The sequence below is a fragment of the Carica papaya genome, chromosome 1 (assembly GCF_054855325.1).
Source record: "Carica papaya isolate Zhongbai chromosome 1, ASM5485532v1, whole genome shotgun sequence".
NCBI classification, from domain to species: Eukaryota; Viridiplantae; Streptophyta; class Magnoliopsida; order Brassicales; family Caricaceae; genus Carica; species Carica papaya.
In genome coordinates this window covers 16,925,667-16,952,026 of record NC_142309.1, presented here as the reverse complement: position 1 = coordinate 16,952,026, position 26,360 = coordinate 16,925,667, and the positions used below count along the sequence as shown (strand labels likewise).

The 26,360-nt window shown below is 34.5% G+C and overlaps 2 protein-coding genes across 12 annotated transcripts in view; both read right to left on the bottom strand.

The window, feature by feature from the left end:
* LOC110813244 (alpha/beta-Hydrolases superfamily protein) overlaps positions 1-22,564 on the bottom strand; it is a 29,283-nt gene extending 6,719 nt beyond the window's left edge. The window contains exons 1-7 of one of the 11 annotated variants that reach the window (XM_088220985.1): positions 22,148-22,564; positions 21,574-21,681; positions 21,170-21,264; positions 12,779-12,879; positions 5,039-5,128; positions 1,096-1,218; positions 199-276 (exon numbers count right to left, since the gene is read on the bottom strand). In XM_088220985.1, coding sequence (XP_088077111.1) covers positions 199-276; positions 1,096-1,218; positions 5,039-5,128; positions 12,779-12,879; positions 21,170-21,264; positions 21,574-21,681; positions 22,148-22,428 — 876 coding nt within the window. In that variant the 5' untranslated portion in view covers positions 22,429-22,564. Of the gene's footprint in view, positions 1-198; positions 277-1,095; positions 1,219-5,038; positions 5,129-12,778; positions 12,880-21,169; positions 21,269-21,573; positions 21,682-22,147 lie in introns of all 11 variants that reach the window. The other 10 variants (XM_088220953.1, XM_088220928.1, XM_088220937.1 and 7 more) reach the window with 10 other exon arrangements.
* A 1,021-nt stretch (positions 22,565-23,585) lies between these two features.
* LOC110813305 (sucrose transport protein SUC2) lies at positions 23,586-26,185 on the bottom strand. The gene is made up of 4 exons (XM_022040384.2): positions 24,753-26,185; positions 24,374-24,437; positions 24,241-24,284; positions 23,586-24,069 (listed from the first exon to the last, which is right to left on the bottom strand). The coding sequence occupies exons 1-4, from the start codon at positions 26,013-26,015 to the stop codon at positions 23,893-23,895; spliced, it is 1,548 nt and encodes a 515-aa protein (XP_021896076.1). The 5' UTR covers positions 26,016-26,185; the 3' UTR covers positions 23,586-23,892.
* Positions 26,186-26,360: the final 175 nt, after the last annotated feature.

Genomic DNA, 26,360 nt, shown 5'->3' with positions numbered 1-26,360 from the left:
TCTGCACTGCTACAGAAGGCTTGCCCTTTTTAAGTTAAAAAGAAAAAAGAATAACACAATTGCATAAAATATGGGGCCACAGTAAAGTTAATGAAAAGGATCAATGAGAAATTTGCATTGAGATGCTATATCAAGCTGAATCAGCTTGGGCCTGAAGCACCATAAGGTAGATTAGGCTCCAGCAAAAACATTACTAACCAAAAGGTCCCATGGAGAGCAAACAGCTACTGCCCCAGCAATAGGAGTCTTTCCTCCATCCTCCCCTAGGTATTTTACCTGAAAGAAGTAAGGCATTAATTTCAAATCATAAGTCAATAGTAGTTCTTATTGTTTGCTAACCAATAAAATAAGATAAAAACTGGCATCCGATAATTTTGATGTCCAAGAATACTAAAAGCAAAATTTCTCCAATGTACTGAGTTCATTTCCCCATGCCCCCGAAGATGTGGCTGAGCAGCAAAATGCACGAAGAGAATAAGGAGAGAATAAAGACAGGAGGTAAAGCAACATGACAATAAAATGGTAGACAAGCGAAATGTCCGGGCTGTAATAATACACTAGATCTTCATGATTTAAGAATTTGTGTCTTAAAGATTCTGACTCTCCAAATCATATCTTATTTTATGTTCAAAAAGAAAATTATGGGATTCGTATCCCGCTTCTTAAAACCAGTTAGGTGGTATATAGATTTATTGGGGCTGAGATGAGGGATAGGGGGATGGTAATTTAGACAGGCAAGACGTAGAAGAAGCTTTTGTCTTAAATTCCTTACTCTATCTTTTCAGTTTTCATTAAAAAAAAAAGAATAGAAGAGCTACTGAAGGCATTTTCTCTCTTTTAATTGATTATAATTTTTTGGTTTCAAACCATATATTTGTTTAATGGTCATTCTCATCATGGAGTTGAGATTCAAGACCTCTTTAGAAGAAAAATAATAGAAGAGCTTTCTAAGGCTTTCTGCCTTTTACTAGGATTAGTATTAATTACCGGCTCCAGACCTTATGTATCCCACTTTTTCTAATTCTTAAAATCTTAAAATATTTTGAAGAACTGAATAAGATTCAAGAAACATAAAGCGCACTTGATTTAACATACCAAAATGTTGGCACCTATGCTAGTTCCAATAGCAAATAAAGGGGCCTTGGGGTATTCATGATGGAGATAATTAATTACTACCCGTATATCCTCCGTCCATCCAGCATTATAGAAGCAATCAGACTGCAAAAATTATTGCAAAGTAACATATTACTGAAAGATCGTAGACTGTGCCAGAAACTAACAAGTACAGACTAACAACAAAAAGCTTTGAGAAGATAATACAACAAGAATCCTCCGTAGAATGGTCATTCTTAGGATACTAATATATCCTTTTCTTTTTTCATTTTTGTCATTTTAAGAATAGGAATACTATTGAATAAGTTACTATATTTATGCAGAATTTGGTTTATGTTCCATTCAATTCCTAGTCAATTTTCTAGTTCTGATTCTCATATTAATTTTTAATTTATTGTATCTAACATTTCTCCACCTTAAATTCCTTGAATTTGTCTTAATTCTCATTAGTGAAAATGATTTAATTTAAGTAATAACAATGCATCATAAAGCATCAAAGCATAAATCAAAATATAGGCAAATGCATACTTGAATCATTGAAAGATCACATATTCATTCATGTATTTGATTAACAGCCTAAATATTCAGGAAACCATTTAGGGTTTACTATAGCAGGAGGGGGTAAAATAGGAAATTCACACACCAAACGGTAAACCAGTAAACTCATATAGCCAGTTAGGGTTAGGGTTGACAAACCCTAACCAGCTCATCAGGATCATAGAAAGATCACATATTCATTCATGTATTTGATTAACAGCCTAAATGTCAGGAAACCATTTAGGGTTTAGTATCGCAGGAGGCGGTAAAATAGGAAAATCACACACCGAAGGGTAAACCAGTAAACTCGTATAGCCAGTTAGGGTTAGGGTTGACAAACCCTAACCAGCTAATCACGATCTTGCAGCTGCCGCTCAAGTCATCACCATCACAATCCTGCGGCCGCCGCAGCAGCGCATAACGGCCACACGATTCTGACCACTGAAATCGCTGCTTTTATTGTATTTTAGCCTATAAAAGGCCCTTCTTCCAGTGTTGTAATATCATTCTTCTTCTTCATTTTCTTCAAATCAGACAGCCATGACAAAGGCCTCTGACACTAAACTACATATATAAGGCTAATTGATGGTGAAATTATGTGAAAAAAGACATCAACTTGAGGATATATAGATACTGATTAAACTTGGACATCTAGTGTTGAGGTTGAGAATTATTTAGTTTTTTGTCAACACCAAACTTAATAATGGTTAGAGTTTGTTAGAAATAATTAGTTGGGTTGTTTAGGCTATTGAAAATCAGCTAGAGAATAGTTTCAGTTAGTTTATCTGGTGTATTATCATCAATTATAAAAGCTAGTATCTTTAATTGTTTTGCATAAAGAAAAATGAATAAGAACTGAAACTGTCAATTCTCTGCATATTCTGCAATTCTGTGCTTCTTCTTCAAATCCTTCTCCATTTTTTTACTTCTTAAATCAGGATCTAGGATCCCGACATTCCTATCGACCCTATCAGTTAGTGCAAAATCGTGAAGCAACATAAGCAAAGCTAAGTTGAATCCTAGAGGTAGGGTTGCCAAATTCCTTGCATAGTGCGAGCCTCTGAATATCTTGAAGAAGTGATACCATGCCTCTTACCTGGTTTCGATATCGTTTTCATTTTTTTTCCTTAACAGTTTGAATATATGTTTATTCCTAAAGCTACCCTAGCTACTCCTGGTTTTATGGCTGAGTATTGCCCTCAATGATCAACACTTTGCTTGCTGGAAACAAAAGATGGGATTTTGTTTTTGAAGCAACTGAAGATGTTTTATGCTCTAACCAGTCCTAACCCAGGCATTCTTTTAAATCCTGGTGAGTAAATAACAAAAATTTATCAAACTACAGCTGCAACACAAATTAAATAGAAATGATTCTTTCTTCGTTACCAGAGTCTTAATTTTCTTGCTGATAATATCTATAGTTAATATTCAAGAAAAAAAAACTAAGAATTCTAGAGACCTTTGAGACTCCCTGAAGGCTGTTTATATTGCTGATTGGTCAGGAACCAAGAATTTCTGTGTTTAGCAATTACTTAGACCTCAGAATGACTGATGAACAGCCTACTTTTAATTAAGACCCAGATCTACCAATGATTGTTAATTTCTTACTGATTATATCTTTATCAATATTCAAAGAAAACTAAGAATGATATAGACCTTTGAGATGGTATCAAACTTGATGATGGTATTAGAAAACAGCCTTGCAACACTGACTGCTATAAAGGAAGGCAATAATGGGAGAAATTGTGTAGACTTGAAAAAATCTGTTTACTACGACAAAGAGAACTGTTTTCCTATAGAGGGTGTTAAAATATTACAAAATATATTACAAAATATTTTATGTAATTATTGGTTGATTTTCTAGCATTAATAGGGTAATTTATGTTTGCATATATAGACCCTTCTTTTATGTGCATATATCCCTAACCCTATGTAATGAAATATAAGAATGATTCAGTATTTTTCTTCCCTAACTATTTACAGAGGAAAAACCATCACCGAAGTCATAGAAACATCAAAGCAGGGATGATGAAGAATTGGTAGAGACTGCACAAAGCCCACAGATTGCAGATGATCTAACTTGTACCATTGAACAGATCTGAAAATATTCTGGCACTTTCTTTTTTTGACCTGCCAATAAAAGTCACCAGCTATGCACTTTAGGATTTTCTACCTTTCATGACTGCTATGACGTAGTGCAAAAATTATTACTGGGATAATATGGAAGGAGGCAAGTATACCTAATTCCTCTAGCGATCAAACCATCTTGGAAGACCCACTTATCAGTTTCCGTTCCTTATATAATGTCGAAAGCATGCTACTGTAACTCTTGTGAAGCCTGGATCTCATCCCTAATAGAATTGGAAAGATCAGATTGTAGCATAGACATGGCATCCAGCATGGACATTGCATCCAGCATCCATCGCTCAGGGAAGTGTATCCGGTTTGTCAGGGTTGCCCCTCTGAACTTTGCTACCTCCATATATCTTCCCAGTGCATTTCTGCTAAGAGTTATCTTCACGTATCCTTCCTCTACCCTATAAACCAGACTGTACAGGATTCCCTCCTACAATTGATTTCAGACAATTCATCAACCATTCAACCTCTCCCATACCAAGTTGACGAACAAAATTATGAATCTTTTGTTCCTTTTGAATCGTCACCTCCACATCTCCTCCATGTTCAAAACCTCTCCATACTGTGAAAAGTTCTTTCCACCAAGAACACCACATGTAGGTCCCTTAGCAACAATTCCTCCATATTCTCTTTGATCCTCGATATGCCCTTGTCAGCTATTACAAGTGGATGACTAACTCGACCTCCATCCGAAACTATATAAACACAAGAGTGCTTTTCGTTCACAAAGACACTTACAAACTTGCCAACTTTCCCCACTTCTACACAAATTTCTTACAACAAGATTTATATATAACAATAAAAAACTGGAAAATATTCAAATAGCAATAGCATAGCAACAAACAAAGTATCCACCACTTTCTAGAATATTAAGGACATTTTTATATCTCAGGTTCTAAGCCTATCTAACATTTAGAAAAGACTATTAAGGTAACACACCAATTAAAGTATCCATCATACTTAGCTATTATATATACAAAGGTAAGTAACACCAATTAATTACATAATATGTAATCAATCTACCAATATCTCCTGCCTGCATCTGTAATTATACGAATCCTTAGTGAATCAAAAAGGATATATCCAATTAAACTGATATCAAAGGAAGAGATACATCTAAATATCAGATAATCAGGGAAAGTAGAAGTGCAGCCATACAGAAGTTCAATTTTTTGTAAAATACAGAGAAACACATGAAGAAACATAAATATCTTCTGTACTAAGAAAATAAAGGATAGAAGGAAAAACTCACTGTAATTGAAACACCACCCAACCCACGATGGTTGCTAACAACAACTTTCCAACCATATTTTGCTGTATTGAAGGCAAGATGTTTTAAATACTGGAATTCATAACATGAGCAAAGTAGACAAATTTTAGTGTGCATACATATAAACAGCTATTTTTGAGACAAACACATAAACAGTTATTGCAACAGTGTAATACAAAACTTGGGTAAGAGAAGTCTTAGAACAGAAAATAGAAAATAAGTAAACCAACATCTCTAACTTTCGAATTTTAGTGTTGGCTTGCAGACTGGTGTAATCTAATTGTTAAATAATCCATGCGGCCCCCCTCATCCCCTTAACAATTTTCTGGGTCATTTGAAAGGAAAGGAACAATAGGACTTTTAAGGATATTGAAGAAACCTTTGTAAATATTAAAGATAGGTAGTTTCATTATTTTGATCTCATTCTTTTAAGTCATAACTTATACATTTCAGAAGACTTGGGAGCGATTGTAAATATTCTCATTGACATGTAATTACTTTTGTAAATGGGGCCACCCCCTTGGTGTCATTCACCTAATACACTTCCTTACTTTTATTTCAAAAAAATTGTTAAATAAGATCCAACGTGCTCCTCAATAAAAAAATAATGAAGCTATGAAATAAAATAAGTTCCAACATGATCAATGAAACAGTAGTTATGATTTAGGATCACTGAAGCAGGTAACTGAATGATGCTCGCACAAACAGCTGCTGGATGACCTTTTAGAGAGGTCGGTTTTGATGTTCCATATGTCAACCAACCCATGAGATCCCTCAGATCCATTTTTAGAGACATTTACATTTTTTGCATCCCCACCATGCGTCACACATCACCCACTGGCTCCCATTTTCACCAACTCTACCCAAATCTCTTCAACTTTAGCCCTACTTAAGCTCCTATTTGCCCACTTTCCCAGACCAACTCCTTGCATTGCCCACCTCTTCTCCCTCATCCTCAAACAAAAACTCAAATATCCCATCATTTGCAACCTAAATTCATTTATTTCTTTTGGACGTCCCCTGAAGCACCTTAAGCAAAAAAAAAATATGTCAAATACCAGACTTAGCTGCTACATGGCTAGAAATGATGTTACGGGTAGTATTATGGCATACTTGGGAGAATAAATGATGTGTTAAGTGGGTGGACAAGTGCAATGGAGAGAATAAGCTAAATAGGTGGTTTGTGTAAAATGATGTATTAAATATAAACATGTGTATTAGGGGAAAGTAGATCTACATAAGGACAAGAGTGTAACTAACTCTGGAAATAACTTCCAGATAACTACTCTTTTCTCTTGTATGAATACATGTTGTCTTCTTCCACAGATTGTTAGGCAATAAGAAATTTATTAAAAAAATGTTAAAGTACTTCCTTACTCAAAAGATCGTTGGATTCTCTCTTAACGAGCCTATATTATTATCAAGTCAAATATCATTGGTTCTCTCTTAACAAGCTCATACTATTAGTAAATTCCATAACAAGATCCTAAGTATGGACCATAATAAATTGGTATCAAGGTCAATCATTATGGAGGAATTGCATTCCATGTTTGAAAATTTTCAGTAGACTTATCAAGAAGATGGAGAACAAGATAAATTAAATTGAAGTTTGAACTTTTAGCGGGAAGATTAGAGGAATTATCGGCCAGAACTACCCCCAAGGAGTCTGGCAAAGGAAGCAACCAAACAGACCACCATCAGTCACATGAGGAATAAAAATTTCCAGCACAAGTAGACCCCTTCCCTGCACATGCACCTCTATGCATCAACCAGACCAGCAGCAGCCTGGAACCACCAGCATGCTGAGCGCCCCCTTTCTACCTCGTTACCCCAAACTGGACTTTCCCCATTTTGATGGTTCCGGCAATAAAGAAAATTACGAAATCAGCATTTCTAGAACCAGAAACTATAGCAGCAGCAGGAATTTGGCGCTTGAGGCCAAGTGCAATTTTTCAAGAGGGGGAGTAATGTTATAGGCAATATTATGGTGTATTAGGGAGAATAAATGATATGTTAAGTAGATTGACAAGTGTACTGGGGAGAATAGGTCAGTATGTGTTATGTCTAAAATGATGTGTTAAGTATGGACATGTATAATTGGGAGAATAACTCCAAGTAAGGACAAAGGGATAGTTAATTCTGGAAATAACTTCCAGTTAATTACTATTTCTCATGTTGTCTTCTTTGATAGATTTTTAGGCAAGAAAAAATTCATAAAAATAGTGTTAAGCACTTTCTTACTCGAGATTGTTGGTTTCTCTCTTAACGAACTCATACTATTAGCAAAATTCTATAACAAGATCCTAAGTAAGGACAATAAATAACCTGCCACGACCTAATATAGGATTCAAGTGCTTAATACATGTTAAAAATCAGAGAATATTTACGATATGTTAATTGATTTTATTAATATGAATATTTTGTTGCCTAAATAATTGTGATATTTTTCTTATATAGCTCTTACTTTTAATTATTTAGTATTTCTATTATAAGGGTAATTTCCTTATTTGTACCTAGGAATCTTGTATATATATGTGTCACCTGTAACATCAAAACATAGAGTAGAAATAAAGTAAATATTTTTTCTCCAAATATCTACATGGTATCATAGTAGAGTAATGGCATTTTAGGGTTTTACTTTTAGGGTTTCTTTCAAAATCCTATAACCTTCTCACTAGCTACCAGAGGGATAGTCTCACCAAGCAGCTGGCCGCCCTACTCCGGCGACTATCTCCGCCCTACCCAACCTACTTGCTCTGCCGGACTGCAGCGGTTCAAGCGGCATTTTGCGCGCAGCTCTCTGGTTCGCATTCACGACTCATCTGGTTCACATACCTGACTCATCTGCTCATTCGCGCACAACTCTCTACTTGCTCCGTCCGCCTGCAGTGGTTCACGCGGCATTTCGTGCGCAACCCTCTGCTTCGCATTCCGATCCGTCCACTTGCAGCTATTCATATTGCTTCCTTCTCTGGTTCGTGCACACCCGACTTGACCTGATCTGTTTTCCTGGGATCCACGCAGCCGCACGATGCCAACCTTTCTGGTTTGTGCTTTGAGTTGTTCTGTTCGCGCAAGGCACTCTAGTTCGCGCACGAACAGCTTTGCAAATCCGGCTTTGCCGCTTGACCCGATCGATTTTCTAGGATCCGCGCAGCCGAGCACGACTTTTGTCCGCCCAACCACGCAAGGTTGTGATCTGCCCTCCCTTGGCACACGAAAAGCATCTATTTCCGAAGCTTAAGTGAGTTGTTGAGCTGAGCCACTTCCAAGCTTATCTGAGCTGGTTTTTGATGTCAATCTGAATTGTTTTTGGAGCCATTTTTTTGTTGTTTATCAAATTTGGTTCCAGTTTGTAGCAATTTTGGCATTCTTAGTATTGATTAGAGGGATCTTTCTATCTCATTGAGATTAACAGTTGGGTGTTGTTCTTTCTCTGTCTCTAGTTATTTTTAAATAATGACATGAGTAAAAAGATTATTTGTTCCAAGTTTGGATTACCCTTCATCAACTATTGATACGTTAAAAAAGGTAAACTCAGGTGTTACCTTTTTCCTTGCTATTCCAATTCTAATACTTGAATTATAAACTCTGGAGCTAATAGGTACATGACAGACTCTTCTAAAGACTTCCTAACCTATTTTTCATGTACTCAACAAGCAAATGTATGTGTCGCAGATAGATCATACACTCCTATATCTAAAATAAGTTTCATTAATTGTACTCCGACTATTACATTGTATTCAGTTCTTCATGTGCCTAGTTTTTCTGATAGTCTCTTATCCATTAGTACCCTTACTAGAGATTTTAATTGTAAAATTGAGTTTTTTCCTAACTATTGTATCATTCAAGATCTTTAAACAGCAAAGACAGTTGGCACTGGTAAATTGTAGGATGGTTTATATGTCTTCAATAAAAGTCAAAGTGTAATTGAGAATCAAGCTACCTTCAGAGATACGAATGTCAGTAGAGAAATCCTACAATTGCATGACGGTTGGAACATCCTTCTTTTTTTACTTTACAAAAATTATTATTTAAAAACACTTCTATGGATTCCTTATTTTGTGATGCATGTGAGCTACCTAAATATAAAAAGAGTTCATATCATGTGAGTAAGCATAGAAATCCTACCCCTTTTATGACAACTTACTCAGATGTTTAGGAGCCACTCAGAATACATCCTTGTCTAGTCATAAATAGTTTATTACTTTTATTGACTGTTGTATTAAATTAACATGAATTTATCTGTTGAAAGGCAAAAATGATGTGTACTCATGTTTTCAGTCATTTCATAAAATGGTATGTACGCAGTTTGTTGCTCAAATTAAGATTATAAGAACAGACAATGGTACAAAATATATGGATGATGGATTTCGTGCCTACTTAAAGTCTAATGGAATAATTTTGTAAACAAATTGTGTCTACACCAGTGAACAGAATGGAGTTACTGAAATAAAAAAAGAGATAAATTGGAGGTAACTCGGTCACTAATGTTCACCATGAATTTACCGAAAAATTATTGGAAATATGCAATTCTTTCAGCTGTCTATCTTATTAATAGAATGTCCTTGGGCCTTTTTGATTTCAGGAATCCTCTGAAGGTTTTGTAAGATACAAATTCTTATACTGTTCCCCCTAAAGTGTTTGGATGGGTTTGTTTTGTTCATAATAGAAATGTGAGTAAATTGGAATCTAGATCTCTTAAGTATGTATTTGTTGGGTATTCTCCTATTCAAAATGATTACAAGTGTTATCATTTACCGTTTAAAAAATATTTTATAACTATAGATGTTACTTTTAGAGAATCTGAACCACACTTCAGCACCACTCCAACACCTCTTCAGAGGGAGAGTGAAATGGAAGAGGTGATGCGCAGTTCAGTAACCCTTCACAATCATATTCAGGGGGAGAATTTTACGTTAAAAGATCTTACTCACGAATAAAATGTTGGACAACTGGATAAACCGGACTTGAAGAAGTATTCAATGAGAGATAAGACAAGAAAAGTCATCATGCAGTCTATTTCAAGTCAAGAATCTTTTTCAGTTCCTAAAAATACTGGTGAGTTATCTTTTCCTTATGAATTATCTAATAAACTCATTGCTTTTAAAAAATGAATCAGAACTTGCATTAAACATTCTATGTCAAATTTTGTTTTCTATGACTCTCTATCAACCTTCTATAGAGTCTTTACTTTATTTTTTTCCTCTATCTCTATTCTACAGGATTGGAGACAAGCGCTAAGAGATAACAAATAGAATGAAACGATGATTAAAAAAATGAAAGTACTGGTAAAAAACAAAATATGGGAGCTTCTTTCAACCCCATATAAAAAAAAGGATAATTAGTTGCAAATGGGTGTTCAAACAGATTGATCGATTGAAAGATATAAAGTTAGATTAATAATTGAAGGGTTTACTCAGATCTATAGAGTTGACTGTCAGAAAATCTTTACTCATGTCGCAAAGATGAATACAATCAGAATATTACTGTCCTGTGATGTTAATCTTGATTGGGACTTGCACCAGTTTGATATAAAAAATGTCTTCTTCTATGGGGATTAAGAGGAGGAGGTATACATGAAAATTTTACCTGAATTTGAAGACAAAAAAACACAAGAGAAAGTTTGCAAATTAAAGAACACCTTATATAGATTAAAGCAGTCTTCAAGAACACGATTTGAAAGATTTAGAAGAGTTACGATTTCTTTCGGATATCAGCAAAGTAATGCTGATCATACCCTGTTCATCAAGCATTGTAAGGATAGGATCACTATTCTCATTATTTATATAGATGATATCGTGATTACTGGAGATGATACAAAAGATATCACTCGATTAAAGGAACTTCTAACTCGAAAATTTGAAATCAAGGATCTAGGAAGATTACAGTACCTCCTGAAAATTGAGTTTGCCAGATCTAATAAAGGAATCTTCATTTCTCAAAAAAAAGTATATTTTATACTTGCTAGAAGAGATTAAAATGATGGGTTACAAACAAAAAGAATCTCCGATTGAAAGTAATCACAAGCTGTAAGCTGATAGTGATAAATCAGTTGACATGAAAAAATATCAGAGATTGATTGAAAGACTCATTTATCTCTCACATATCATACCAAATATAACATATGAAGTTAGCCTGTTTAGTCAGTACATGAATGATCCTCACGAAACTCATTTATATATTGTCTTTCAAATATTACAATATTTAAATCTGCACCAGAAAAATATTTACTCTTCTCCAGAAATTATTTTTTTTTTTAAACAAAAAGTATACTTTTCTCCAGAAATTGCCACCTTAAGATAGAAATATTTACAGATACCGATTAGCCTAGATCTCCAAATGATAAAAGGTCAGCTACTGCTTACTGCACACTCGTTGGAGGCAACTTGATTACATGAAAAAGTAAGAAGCAAGGTATAGTTGTCTGTTTTAATACTGAATATAGAGTAATGACTCAAGGAGTATGTGAATTATTATGTTTGCAAAAGCTAATGAATGAAGTCAAATTTTTAAAGAAAGAAGTCTATCATTGTTTTATGATAATAAAGCAGCCATTAATATTATTTAAAATCCAGTTCAACATGACCAGACGAATCACATTGAGATTAACTGTCACTTCATAAAAGAGAAAGTGTTTGATAGCTCTTTATGCTCATATCATGTGTCTTCTATCAATCAAGTGGTTGATATCTTTACTAAAGGACTTTGCAGCAAAACTCTTCAGAATCTGATATGCAAGTTGGGTACGTATGATATTTTTGCACTAATTTGAGAAAAAGTGTTGACATAAATATTTTATTATTTCCTATATATCTCTTACTTTTAATTATTTAATATCTCTACTATAAGGGTAATTTCTTTATTTGTACGTAAAAATCTTATATATATATATGTGTGTGTGTGTGTCACCTGTAACACTAAAATATAGAGTGAAAATAAAGTAAATATTTTTTCTTAAATTTCTACAAATTTAGAGATAAAATAATTTAGCAAAAGATTAAAGAAACTTAAGGAATCTCCCCACCCTTCTTACCTATAATTTTTTTGGAAAATATCTGGTTCTCCATGCTTGTATTTTTCTCTTCTCATCTCAACAATAAATTTTTTTTTAATCGAAAAATTAAAACATATATGATATAACACGACCCTAATTCCCCATGATCTGGTCTCCTCATCTATGTTCCTCCTATAAACTTGAGCAAAGAATGGAACTCTCCTGACTGTTTCGACATCTCAACTCTCTAGTTGATTTGGCTTCTTTAGACCCATAACGAATCCACACCCACATATGGGATTTGGCCATTTGGCTAATCACAAAGGTTCTGAAAATATAGTTTAGTTCCTAACAAGACTAAATAATACTAATCTAAGAGGCATCAAATAAAAAAACTTCTACCCACGAGGGCTCTAAATCCTCAAACTAAATTTCAGAAGCTCAATCAAATTGTCCCAAAATCTTAAAATTTCTTAAGTCGTCGACCAAAAACCTAGTCAACCGAGCAGCAACAAGCTTTAACTAAACCAGCTTTTACCCTTAGTTTTAACAATTAGTTATTCTTTTAAGGATCCAGAGACAAACACCAACTTGCTTAATCCATTGCTAAAAACATAAATCACAAAATTTTTCAATAATAAGAGTAAACTAGTATAACTTTTCAGCACTTAAGGCACCTAATAAAAACAAATAGCACTTCTATATTGAGTTGTTTTTGAACATACAGCAGAAGAAGAATCACTTGTTAAGCCCGGAATCACAACCGCAATAGGCGTTGCATCATCTTTACAAACTCCATCACTCTTGTGCAAGGTACTACCTGAAACTGCAGAACCACCAAATATAACAAACAAAAGAAAAGAATATTTATCAATTACATAAGTTAGTACAAAACTGGAAAAATGTAGCAATGTCAGACAATTACCTGATCTGAGAATCAGATAAGTTGCAATATAAATTAAGGTTAAGTCTAGTTTAAATTTCAATTTTGTGAAACAGAAACAGAAACACAATACAAACGGGATAAAAATTTAAATGAAAAGGATATTCCAATTTCAAATCAACTTCAAGTTAAGTGCTTTAATGATTTCTTCCTTGACAAGTGGAAACACAAATCTATTATTATAGAATTAAAGACATGAATGAAGATAATTCAATTGTGATCAAATACGTAAATTATAATTAACTTTTATACATCCAATAATTAAGATCTAGATGTTAGAAAGTCTATAATTGTAATTATTTGTTTTCATACTTGTAAAAGGAATATTCTTGGAATAAGCTGATGCAATTAATTTGTAGAATTTCTTGTAAAAGACTCCTCCAATAATTGCTTCTTTGCTTGGGAAGCGGGAAGATAATGTATTTTGACAATTGATACACTGATGAGAAGGAGCAGAACAATTGTGAATAATTGCTTTTTCAACAATAGTATATTGTCTATTAGGGATAGATTGGGTGATGGCAGGGTGGTGAGGGACAAGATTTGGGCTTGGGAGGGAAGATGTAAGAAGAAAAAATTTGTAAAGTTTATTCATTTGACTATTTTTTGTGATCTGAAAGAGAGTAATAGTAAAGTTTTTGACGAGATAGAGGAAGAGATGTCCAAAATTAGGGATAGATGATTATATTATTTTGATTCTTTGATTTTAAGACAATACATTTATAGGTGGAAGAATTTTGGGAATATCATATATATACTAACATATTTGTAAATATCTTGTAAATGGGTAGTACCCCTTTTGGTGCCATATTAGTATGTTTTGTATACTTTTCTTTCAAAAAAAAATTAATTAGTAGGATTTCCTTTTCTTGTTCCTAAAGTTCTTTAATATAATAAGCATTACATTCCATTCTCCCACATGATATTAGAGTAATAAGAAAAAATTTTATTCCTTCAAGCAAACCCTAATCAACCTTTATTGCTGTTAAAAAAAAAAAGAAAAAAATCCTAGATCCATCACAAGCCTTAATGCTTTCATTGCTGAAACCCAGGCCTTCACCATCAGCACCAGACCCTCTAGCTGCAAAACCTGTACTGTGCACAGCCAGCCAAGACAACTTCTATGACGCGCACCCCTGTCGAGGTGCTAAAACCCAGGTGCCACCTTCTACCCAGTTGCACGATACCCTCCTGCTCAGCTTCTGTCCAGGCCACACAGCCACACATGCCTACCTCTAGCGCACTCAGCTCCTCTACCGCACCACCAGCCTCTATCAGCTGTGCTGCCTCCTTTCCAGCTGGTAAAACCCTTCTTGTTACTTTTTATTCAATTTTATTTGTCCTACAACTCTTATGCTAGGTTAGACATTACATCCCAAATTACTAGAACAAATTTCACACGGGAAATAATACCTCAAACAATAGTGAATTTCAGCCAACCCAGACTACTTATCCTTTCATTGAAAAGACTACTCAAGTTGGTTAATATTAATTCAGATCACTCTCAAGGGAAAACGAAAGCTCAGCCACCTCCTAGGAACTTGGCCAAAACCAAAAGATCCAGCTTTTGATGCTTTGGATTAAAAGACTCAATGATTATGGCTTTGCTCTAGAATTCTATACCATCAAAGATAAGTTTATAGTTATATTCTTGTCTACGATAAAGGAAGTGTAGGATACAATCAAGAAACTATTCTAAAGTCAAAGACACAGCTCAGGTTTATGAGCTAAAAGTCAAAATATGATCCACAAAACAAGAAAACAGGTCAATCACTTAAATAATCTAACATGTTAAAAGGTTGGTGGCAGGAATTGGACTAGTATCACAGCCTTACTATGTATTGCAGCAAGAATGCAGCTCACCTCAAGCAATTTGTGGATAAATATGGTTCCTATCAATTTCTGACAGGACCCAACCAGGAGTTTGATCGAGATCCCAAATTTTGGGTAAGGACAAAATATTGTCACTAAATGAGATAATTAGTATTGTATCTACAGAAAAAAACAAGAGAAGAAACATGTTAGAATCCTGCCCCTTTAATAGCTCAGCACTGATTTTCAAAGACTTCAAGCCACATCAACCGATAAATGAACTAAGCCAAGCTGAAAACTCAAGGATAATCTTGGGTGTACCTTTGGTAAGAAGCTCAAACACACCAAAAACAAATGTTAAAAACTCCATAACAAGCCCAATACCTCAAGCAATGAGTGGGGATACAAGAACACTTTGTAGAAGTCTCATAGACAAGCCTATGTCACCAACTAGAAGGAGGAAGATGAATCACTAATCTTAATGAAATTCAAGATTGAGATTGAACGACTATGAAGCAGACTAGAGAATCTTGAAAAACCAACAAGTACATGTTTGAGAAAGCATTTAGGTATAGTTTCTTCCTCATATGGTTTAAAATACTTCAGATAGACTGTTTGAAAATTCATGCATAATAGACTCAGGGACCGTCGATTATATGACCAATATTTTCACACTTATGTTCCATGTCCTAATAGTAGGAAAATTGTTATCATAAATAATTCTCTGAACACCATTACAGGCAAGAGTAATATCAAAATTAGTCTTATCCTGATTCAATAAAACAATTATATGTTCCTAAACTCTGTTGAAACCTTATGTCCATCATTAAATTATCACAAAATTTGAACTGCAAAATGACATTTTTATCTACTGTAACTTTCATGACCATAACTCGGGAAAGATGATTTAGACGTGCTGAAGCCAAAAATAGATTATATTGCTTGGATGCATTTGGTGCATCTCTCTGTGTTATTTCTACCTATCCTAAGCACGAGTTTTGGCTCTACCATAAACGATTTGGAAATCTATTTCTTTCCATTTTGAATGTTCTATTTCCTTTGTTATTTAAAAATTCTAAAAATGAAATTTATATTATGATGTATGCGAGTTTGTTAAACATAAACATGTACAATTTTCTATTACCAATAAAAGAAGTATGATTTTATTTTCTTTAATTACCAATATTCCTAGGGTTCGACGATTTGTGTTATTTGTTGATGGTTGCACTAGAGTTACATGGTTTTTCTTACTCAAATTCAAATAAGATGCTAGCTGCATAATATCCTAATTTTGCAATATAATCAAAACCCAATTTGGAACCCATATTAAATAGTTTCGCACTGGTAATGCCAAAGACTTCTTATTTAAATACTCTCATTTTTTTTCATCAAGAAGTAATTATTCACGAACCATCAGTCATCTAAATTCTACAATAAAACAGAGTGACGGAACACAAGAATTGTCATCTTCTTATGACTACTAGAGGCTTTTTTTATTTCAAAAGTTCATTTCAAAATGATATCTGGGCAAACAGGTCTTTATGGCCGCATATTTTATAATAACCCTTAAATTTCAAAATTCTCTAAAAACCCTTTCCACATCTTATCCAGAAGTAAGTGTCAGAAACTATCTGGTTCCACAAATATTCGAGTAAATAGCCTTTGTTTGTATTCATTCGCATCAACAGGAAATATTTGATCTCACAGTACTAAAGTGTGTGTTTGTGGGGTACTCTTCTTCTCAAAAAATGTACAGATGATTTTTCGAAATAAAAAATGAGTATAAATATTACCATCCACCTCAATAAAATTCTATGCGTTTGCAGATGTCAATTTTGTTGAACATGACTCATATGTTTTCCAATACTATCTTCAGGAGGGAGCTTATATTGGAAAATAAAGGTACCGATTTCTTGCACCCTATCACCCTTACTACATACCCAAATACCACCATCAACAATACAAAAAAGCCCTCAAATACCATTAAAGAACCCACCCACTCAAGAAATTATATTTGATCACAAGTTCACTCAGGTGTACACAACGAGGAAGAATTTGAGTTTTGAGCCGAAGTAGGTTCAAACATAAAATACAAGTTTTAGAACTAAGATAAGTCCTAAAAACCCTACAAAGTCTAATAATGATCTACCAATTGCAATTTGCAAAGGAATCAAGAAATGTACTAAACATTCTCTTTATCTTATATCACAATTTGTGTCATTTGATAAATGTTCTCAATCTCATAAAAATTTTCTTACAAATTTGAATCCAGAATCTATTCCTAACACTATATATAAGATATTATTATACAAAAAAAGAAAAAATATTATGAATATTGAAATGCAAGCAGTAGAGAAGAACCAGACATAGGAAATAGGAGACTTACCCAAAGGGAAGTGATTACAAGTGAATCTTCACGATAAAGTAAAAGGCAGATGGGACAATCGAGAGTTATAAAGCAAGAATGGTGACAAAAAGGTATGCCTAGACCTATAGGATAACCATCAAAAAACATCCAACCAAAAACTAAGATGAATACAGCACCAATCTTGTTTTCTTTATCTATTCACTTTGATTGACAACTATAATAATTCAATGTAAAAAATGTTTTCCTATACGATGATTTGCAAGAAAAAATCTATTATGGAGATTTCACCAGAACTTATCATAGGAGCAAGATCATAAACTGAAGAAGGCACTATATGGACTCAACCAATATTTAGAGCTTAGTTTGGCAGATTTACAAGAGTGATAATAGGCTTGATATATAAGCATACTCAAAGATACCACACTCCGCTTATTAAGAAACATTTGCATTTGTAACCAAGATGAATACAGCACTAATTTTGCTATTTTTAATTGTTCATTTTGATTAACAACTGTAATAATTTGATGCAAAGAATGTTTTCTTACATGGTGATTTGCAAGAAGAAATCTATATGGAGATTTCACCAAGATTTGCCATAGGAGTAGGACCAAGTATGTAAAGTGAAGAAGGCACTTAATGGATTCAACCAACACCTAGAGCTTAGTTTGGCAAATTTGAAAGGGTGCTAATAGGCATGGGATATAAGCATATTCAAGAAGATACACTCTGCTTATCAAGCACTCTGAGTCAATGGGAGTTATACCTCTCTTAGTATATATTGATGACATCATTGTAATAGGAGACAATGAAAAAGAAAAATTGACACTCAAATAATATCTAGCAAAGAGTTCAATATCTACGAATTAGGTAAGCTGAAGTACTTTTTTGGAATTGAAGTCATCCGTTCAAAGTTTAAGATTTTCATCTCCCAGTAAAAATACATTTATGACCTGCTAAGAGATATCAACAACCTAACATGTAAATCAGCTAATCCTCCTATTCTAATCATAAATTGGGATTGACTGAAGAGGATATGCTTTTAGATAAAGAAATATATCAAATACTAGTTAAGAGATTAATATATCTATTAAAAACAAGACCAGACATTACCTTTGTCGTGAGTCTTATAAGTCAATTCATACACAGCCTTAAAGAAATGCCCTTAAGGCAACTTACATAATGTTACATTATCTAAAAATGACACTTACAAAACGGATCATGCTAGAAAGAATGACACGTTACCCCTAAAACTTATATATGTGCAAACTATGTAGGATTAGTGGTGGATATAAAATCTACCACAAGTTATTATACCTTCGTTAGAGTAACTTGATCACTTGGATAAATAAGAAGCAGAATGTAGTTGCAAAATCGACAAAAGAATTAAAATTCTGAGCAATATCTTAAAGGATATGTTAACTACTATGGCTAAAAATACTTTTAAAAGATCCAAAAATCAAGTGAGTTAGCCTCATGCTTCTATATTGTAACAATTAATCAACCGTATGTATTGCTCATAACCCAATGCAACATGACAGGATCAAATATACTGAGCATGGCAAGCATTTTATTAAAGAAAAGCTAGACAATAGTTTAATATGTACTCTTTATATGTCGACCAGTTCACAACTTTCAAATGTGTTGACCAAAGACCTGAATAATCAAACATTCCAGACTATCATTGACAAGTTATGAATGAATGACATATATTCCCTATCTTAAGAGGAAGTGTCAAAGAGTGTGTACTATATATAATTAGGTTAAAGGATTTTAGAGTAACTTACGCTTTATATAATTAATTGTTTATTTCTTTTACAAAACATGTATATGTGAGGTTGTATTATTCAATAAAATACACATTCAACCATTCTTAATAATATTAACAATATAGAGGGAAACCATATATGAGAGCTCTCAAATATGTTTTTATGAGATATTTCTCCACCCAAATTTTATCATTCACCTATTGAAAAATTTCTATATCTTACTGGGTGTTAAATTTGTTGAGTTTAAGTCCTACTTCAATCATCCTTATTTTCATAAGAGACTATAGCAGGAAATAGAGACAAACATTTTTTTTTACCCACCCTTACCTTCGCCGTCACTAGCAAATATATTTCACTCATCTCAAACTTCAAAAAACCACCTGGAATCACCTCAAAACCCAGAACATGATGCTTTGACCTTACATGACCTTAAGGTTTATACTCAAGAAAGAAAAAACTGGATCCTTAACCAAAACAAGTCCAAGCAATAGACTTGGGTCCTAGAAACGAGGTAAGAGACTCGAATTCTGGAAAAGATGTAAGTCTTGATAATTTCATGCCCGTTTGATATTGATGTACTCATTGCAATTTAGAAAGGAACTAAAAAAATGTACTAAACATCCATTATATCCACTATCATATTTTATGTCATTTGAATAATGTTCAGTATCTCACAAAAGTTTTTTCATGAGTTTAAATACAATGTTTATTCTCACTATATATCTGAAACATTATCTTGTGGAAAGTAGAAAGATGTTATAAATACTGAAATGCAATATTAGAAAAGAACAAAACACGGGAAGTGGAGAATCTACCTACAGGAAAAAGGCTGATGGAATGCAAATGGGTGTTCACTTCAAAATAAAAAGTCGATGGTATAATAGAAAGATATAAAGTCAGACTAGTGATTTTATCCTACCATCAAGATTTCACAATCCTATTCTTATCATTATTTTGTTTTTCTATTTGCATTAGTATTATTTTTTATTCAATTAAGAGTAGTATTTCTAATCTTATTAGCATTAGTTTCCTTTGTTATCAAAAGGAGTATGTCCAATCTTATTAGTTTGTAGTATTTCTTAGCTTAATACTATTTAGTACAATTTACTAAGAAACCATTTTAAATGCATTCATAATTGTACTTGCTGAAACAAAATTTAATTATTCAATAAAATACTTTGAGAGTTTCTGAATTTCTGGTTTTATGATGCAACCAAACTCCTAAATTCAGTACTTACGATTGTTTAGATTTAATGCCTAAAAACACCTAGGTGTAACATCTAGTTTTTAACTCCCAAATACCTAAATAAGCAAATTAATTCTGATTTGTCCTACATCAAGATGTCAATTGTTCTTCATGCCAAGGTTGTTACTACTGTTGTACCCTATGATTTGGAGCTGTACAAGTATTGAACCGAATAAATCAGATGATATCCATAATTTGCCCTACATCAAAATGTCAATTGTCCTTCGTACCAATGTTGTCACTACTATTGTACCCTATGATTGAGAGTTCTACTAATACAAAACGGAGTAAATCAGATGATATCACGAAATACCAATTTGAATTCGATCAACCTTCTTCTATTGTCAACATTCCCTATTCCATTATAACTATATACTCCAAAACCAGTTGCCTCAGCTTGATTCCTGATGAGTCAAACATTCTCATGAGAGGATTTTGAGGCAATTCTCAAATAAAGATCGTAAATCACCCATAAGCACTAGTTGCAATACCAAATTAGTATATTCCATTCTTATGGATCTGGTTATAGGTCTAGATACTGGAAAATCAGACAAAAGATTGCAAATTTTCCCCAAGATTTCCTAGTCTTATAACCTATTTTTGCTTCAATGGTTTAGGCTCGTGGAGAGAGAACATAATGATCATTTGAGTAAGAAAGTACTCAAAACTTTAATAAGAAAATACACCCATAACTTGACTAGTCATATATAGGTAGTACATAATAAATAATCATCTGCTGTTCCAGTTTACTGGTTCTTCAGGATAAGCAATTATTGATAAAAACAAACACAATGTTCTCTAACAGTACTAATGGATAATTTTTCTTCTTCCTCCCATGAGTAAAATGTTTACCACCTAATGGTTCCATCTTGAATGACTCTGTTCACTTTTGGCTCACAACAGTTTACTTGCTTCAGTTGAACAGAAAACCCATGATAAGAAACATGAGAATGAATAGACATCTGAATGCAATGTACATACACAAAATTTTGTTAGACATATTTGTATTTGGATTTACCATCAGAAGACAATAGCCAGTCCAAAGCAATGGTTCCACCATCAGAAGCACGAAAGAGCTGTCTGAGAGAAAATATATATATTTAAAACACTGGTTACATGTCCATAAAATGAAAGGAAATCAACGAGAAATGAAAAGGGCGAAGCAATAAGCACAAGTAAAGCCTGAAGTCACAGCTAAAGAAATACACGAAGTTACATCCTTATGCTGTAGTTGTTGAATAATAAAAGAGAATTAACAGACACTATAACTTGAATAGTTAGAAGTGAACTAAACAAACTCATTCTAATCAAAGAAAAACAATATCTGTCAGTGAAAATATTTTACATTTTTAAACTATGAAACAAGAATCGTCAACAGTAATCACCTCCTGTAATTGAAAACGGGAGGCCTCCCAAAGAAATTCAAAAAACAAGTCTGAATATTAGGACTTGACAACCATGGCGTCGCCAAATACCTGCAGCACCAAAGAAACCTGGGTATACTCGGTAGGTGAAAAGTTAAAGAGAAAACGTTTCTGTCAATTCACAAGAAAACAAAATTCTTCGAAACCAATGGTATGCTCGATTAGTGAAAAAGTTTTTTTCAGTTTTTTTTCACCTGCATTGTGTTTAGAGAAGCATATATGTTAACTTGAAATTGAAAAAAGAAAACAAATGACGGTGAGATTTCTTTAAAATTCAAAATCAGAAACTGTTTTCAGGAGACAGAAGCGTTGAAAAATGTGTTTGTTCTTCAAAGCCAAGATTATATTAGTCCTTCCACAATGCTAACCAAAATGGTCAGAGGAAAGCAAGGTCTCCCAATTTATCACCATTTCCCCGTTATCTACGGAACATAACGTTGAAACAAGATTTGTCCGGGTGAAAATATTTCATGTTGTTGAAATAATACTTGTCGAGAGAAAACAAACGTCTCATTTATATCCCGTTCTGTTTCACCTGCCGTGAAGAATTCGGCACTTCGAGACGACGCCGTGGTAGACATGGGAGTCGGGATTGTATGTCAGCTTAACAAGGCTGCCGCGGAATCGGCCGAAGACATCTTCAAGGAAATGAAATTCCAAGAAATGATAAAGCCAAACAACCAAGAAGAAGACAAAACCTAAAGCGTAATGCCAAACAGGGATTAGCGAGAGTGCGCGCAACAGAAGCTTGTACGCGTAGCGAGGATCTGAAGACGACGACGTTCCGATCTCCGGGGTGAAGAAACAACTATCCATTGGCGATAGCGAGAACTTGAAGAAAGAAGATTAAAGAATTACTTATGACTTTCTTTGATTTTATGAGGTGAAAAATTCGAATGTTTGGAGGGGATGATAAAAGAACCTAAGCGTGTCCATTTATTTATTTAGTCTGTCAAGAGGTCACGGAGCGGTTGGTTCACGTTATTATCATACCAAAGTTTTGTTGTCCAGTGGAAAGTATTTTGTTGTAACCACTAAAAAATATCAATTTATATTTGATAACTTGTAGATATTTTTACCAAAAGTAATTTTTTATTAAAAAATATTATTACGGTAAATTTCATTACACAAACATTAGTTACGCCACGAGTGTAAATTATGACTGATTTATATTTTATTAAATAATTAACATGAAAAATTAATACCTTTTGAAGAAAAAAAAAAAAAAAAAAAAAAAAGCATATAAACTTAATGAATAAAATTAAAATAAATGCAAGGTAGAGTATTTTTTTCAAAAGCTTTAAAAAATAAATTTTTTGTATACTATTAAAGTGCATATATTTTTCTAAAATAATATAAATTTTGTGTTAAACAACTGTAAATTAGAACCTTAAATAATCGTTTAGGCTACAAGATGCTGTTCAAAGTTCACATTTGTTTATTAATAACTGCATTTAAAATTCCAAATAAAAATAATATTTTACTGTTTTTATTATATTAATTCAAATGTTAATTATCATTATCAGTTTTGATTTTTTTTTTATAGCTATATTCCATAAAAAAAAAAAAATTCTAAGAAAATGCTTAGTTATTTATTTAAATTAAAATATATTTTTAAAAAAATACATCTAGGCTGAATTTAATAAAATTAAATTAATATGATTTGTTCTACCATCCTTTTTATTTTAATCTTAAAAATTTGATATTTAAAACTATTTTAGTTTTAATTACTTTTTTTTTTTTTTAATCAATGTGATTTTTTATTCAGTTTCTTTCTGTCTTTTAGATATTGTTTATATTGGTTTATCTTCCGCTCCCAAAGCACCAATTGCTATCGTCCTTCCCACACAATCGCTTTTTTTGTTGTTCCTGTACTTCATTATTTTTGCTTCTCCTTCTTCGGCATCTTTGCTCTTCCTCTCTTCCCTCTCACCTTCAATCTGAATATTTTCACTTTTTATTCGATTTCGAACTGAACTAAACCAGTTTGGATTTTATCTCAAATGTTAAATACACAACAAGGTGAAAAACAAAATGGGGCCGTTACAGAAAGTTGTTCATAACTTCATGCAAGTTCAACATTTCTAGGCCCACCTTTTGTTTTCTTTTTCACAACAAAACTACTACCAGTCGTCCATGTGAAGAGAAAACACCCCCTCTTTTTTTTTTTTTTTTGGTTTCGTTTTTCCTTTTGGGAATCCCGCGATCTCCTCCGAAACAAACGAGAAAAGCAGAAGAAAAAACAAGGTGGGTAGAAGGAATGTCGGCTTAAATTTGGGTTTAATGAAATCCAACGGCGGCTGTTTTCGCATGGGAGGCTTCCGGCGGTGGTGATGGAAGCATTGTCAGTGCAAATATTCCACTTGCTGCGGCGGCCACTGCTCCTACTATAAATGCCGGCAAGTTACCACCTCCAAATAAGGCATCAAACGGTCCACCACCCACCGAAACCACCATCTATAAAAACAAAACACCAGAAATTTCTTTACTGTATTATTTTTTATTTTTTGTGTCTCAAGATAAAATATAAAAATTGTATAAAAATAATTGTTCTTGATAAAAATTATAATTATACTTTTTTTTGGTAATGATAAAAAATTAGAAACGAATTATGTCATGCTCGCTGACCTGTGGTATAACGATGGCAAGATTCAGAACTCCGAGCGAAAGACCTGGAGATAATTTAATATTAAAAGAAGGTGAGTTAGTTAGATTATATTTCCGGGAAAATTACATAAATCGTATTGTTTGGTTGGGGTACCTTGGCCTGCACCGGAAGTGCTTGAGAAAATGGATGCCAAAGCGAAAGGAATGCTGTAAGTTATCTGCATGAATAATAAAAAACAATTAGTGCAACAATATTGAAAAAGGAAGAAGAAAAGTACAACTTGCACACTTAAATCTTAGTATGGCATTTAATGGGTTACCTACAATTTGTATGCATTTAAGGAAGAGAGAAGCCAGCCGTGTTTGGTTTGATAAAATCATAGGCGGGGGTTTTATGGCTGGCTCATGTATTTTACTCATTTTATTTATATTCTAATTTATTTATTAGAATTCATAAATTTTATATATATATAAAACCTTTTTTTTTTTAAATTCTAAAATTAAAATTTTAAAACGAATAAATCCAAACTTACAGCTTGAGGAATGCCCATAACAGCGAACAGAGTCAACGCGCCGACTTTGATTCCGACCGGCGGAGGCAAGGCTACTGAACCTCCACCAGCCGCAGTGGTGAACCGGCGGCTCGAGGCAGCCAATTTGGTGACGAGTACGGTCATGGCCAAACAGAAAGCCAGCAAGAAATTCACAATACCCCACAGCCTCTTCACCCCCCCAACTCCACGCGCCAACAACTCCATTCCCAGAGACGTCAACCCCAACACTACGGAGTTGAGCATCAGGCCCAATGCACCCGCACGCACACCAACGTTGTAGACCCGCTTCGCATCGTCGCTTCCGCCGGAATCTCCACCGTACACCTCCCTCCCCATCCAGTCCGTGTCGAACAGCAAGAACGGGAACCAAGCAATCCAGTTCAGACACGTCACCAAAAGTAGGATCCACATTGGCTTCTTCAAATCCTTCAATGCACCGAATATTTCCCCAAAGACCGGTATCTTTGCCTTCGACGATCCCTCGTCGCCGCCGTCACCTACATTTTCCGGTGCCCATGGCGTTTCCTTCACGTAAATGAGAGCCGCCGTGGTTATCGCGAGCAATAGCATAACGGAGATGAAGAAACAGCTCTTGAGATTCGCACAGTACAAGTCACAAGCTTTCGTACTGGAAAATGGGAATACGTTGTGGAGGTGAGTGTAGGACCCAGCGGCGTAACCCAGAACGTTACCGACCGCCATGAAGAAGGAGAAGAAGGCATTGGCAGTTCGCATCCGTTTCTGGTTGCTCCCGGAAAGATCAGCGAGGAGGGCTCGGCATGGACCCTGCAACATGTTGTTAGCCACGTCGAGGATCCAAAATCCGACGACAAACACAACAATGGCATGGGTTTTGGGGGAATCGGACATGGAGTCACCGGTGTGAGCCCCGATATCGGCAGCATAACCAATGAGTATGACGGCAATGGCAACAAGAGCGGCTCCGCCGGCGATAAAAGGACGACGGCGGCCGAATCGGGAGGTGCAGCGATCGCTGTGGTAACCAACTATGGGCTGAACGAGCATGCCGGAGATGGGTCCACAGAGCCAGATGAGTGAGGCCCATTTGTGAGGGATCCCTAACAGCTGCACGTATGGAGTGAGCAGAGAGAGCTGTAGGGCCCAGCCGAACTGGACCCCCGCCGCGATCGCCGCCACCGTGATTATCTTCTTCCGCGGGCTCGGCTGCAATGAGGATTGCTGTTCCTGTAACTCGAAAGAACGCTTCTCGGCACCCTCCATTTCTCTCAAAATCTAGAAATCTCTCTGGTATCAGTCGCTTTAATTGAGTGTATTATTTTGGGTAGATGGTGACTGATAATGGTGGGTTAGAGAGGAATTTATAGCCGGAGGTGGGTTTGAATGGTGGCAAATGGCGAGGCCTCGGCTATGTTCTTATCCGTTTTGGAAGTGTGTCGAGTGTGGCTGTACGGTACAGTCTACCCAACTCCACGTGTACTTAAAAAAATTTAATGTGTTTTCGTTGTTGTTGTAATTTTTAAATAAATAAAATTAATGTATTTAAGCAATCAGATTTATTTTTTTAATGAAGAGACATAAATACTTTAGCTTACGGCAACAAATGTT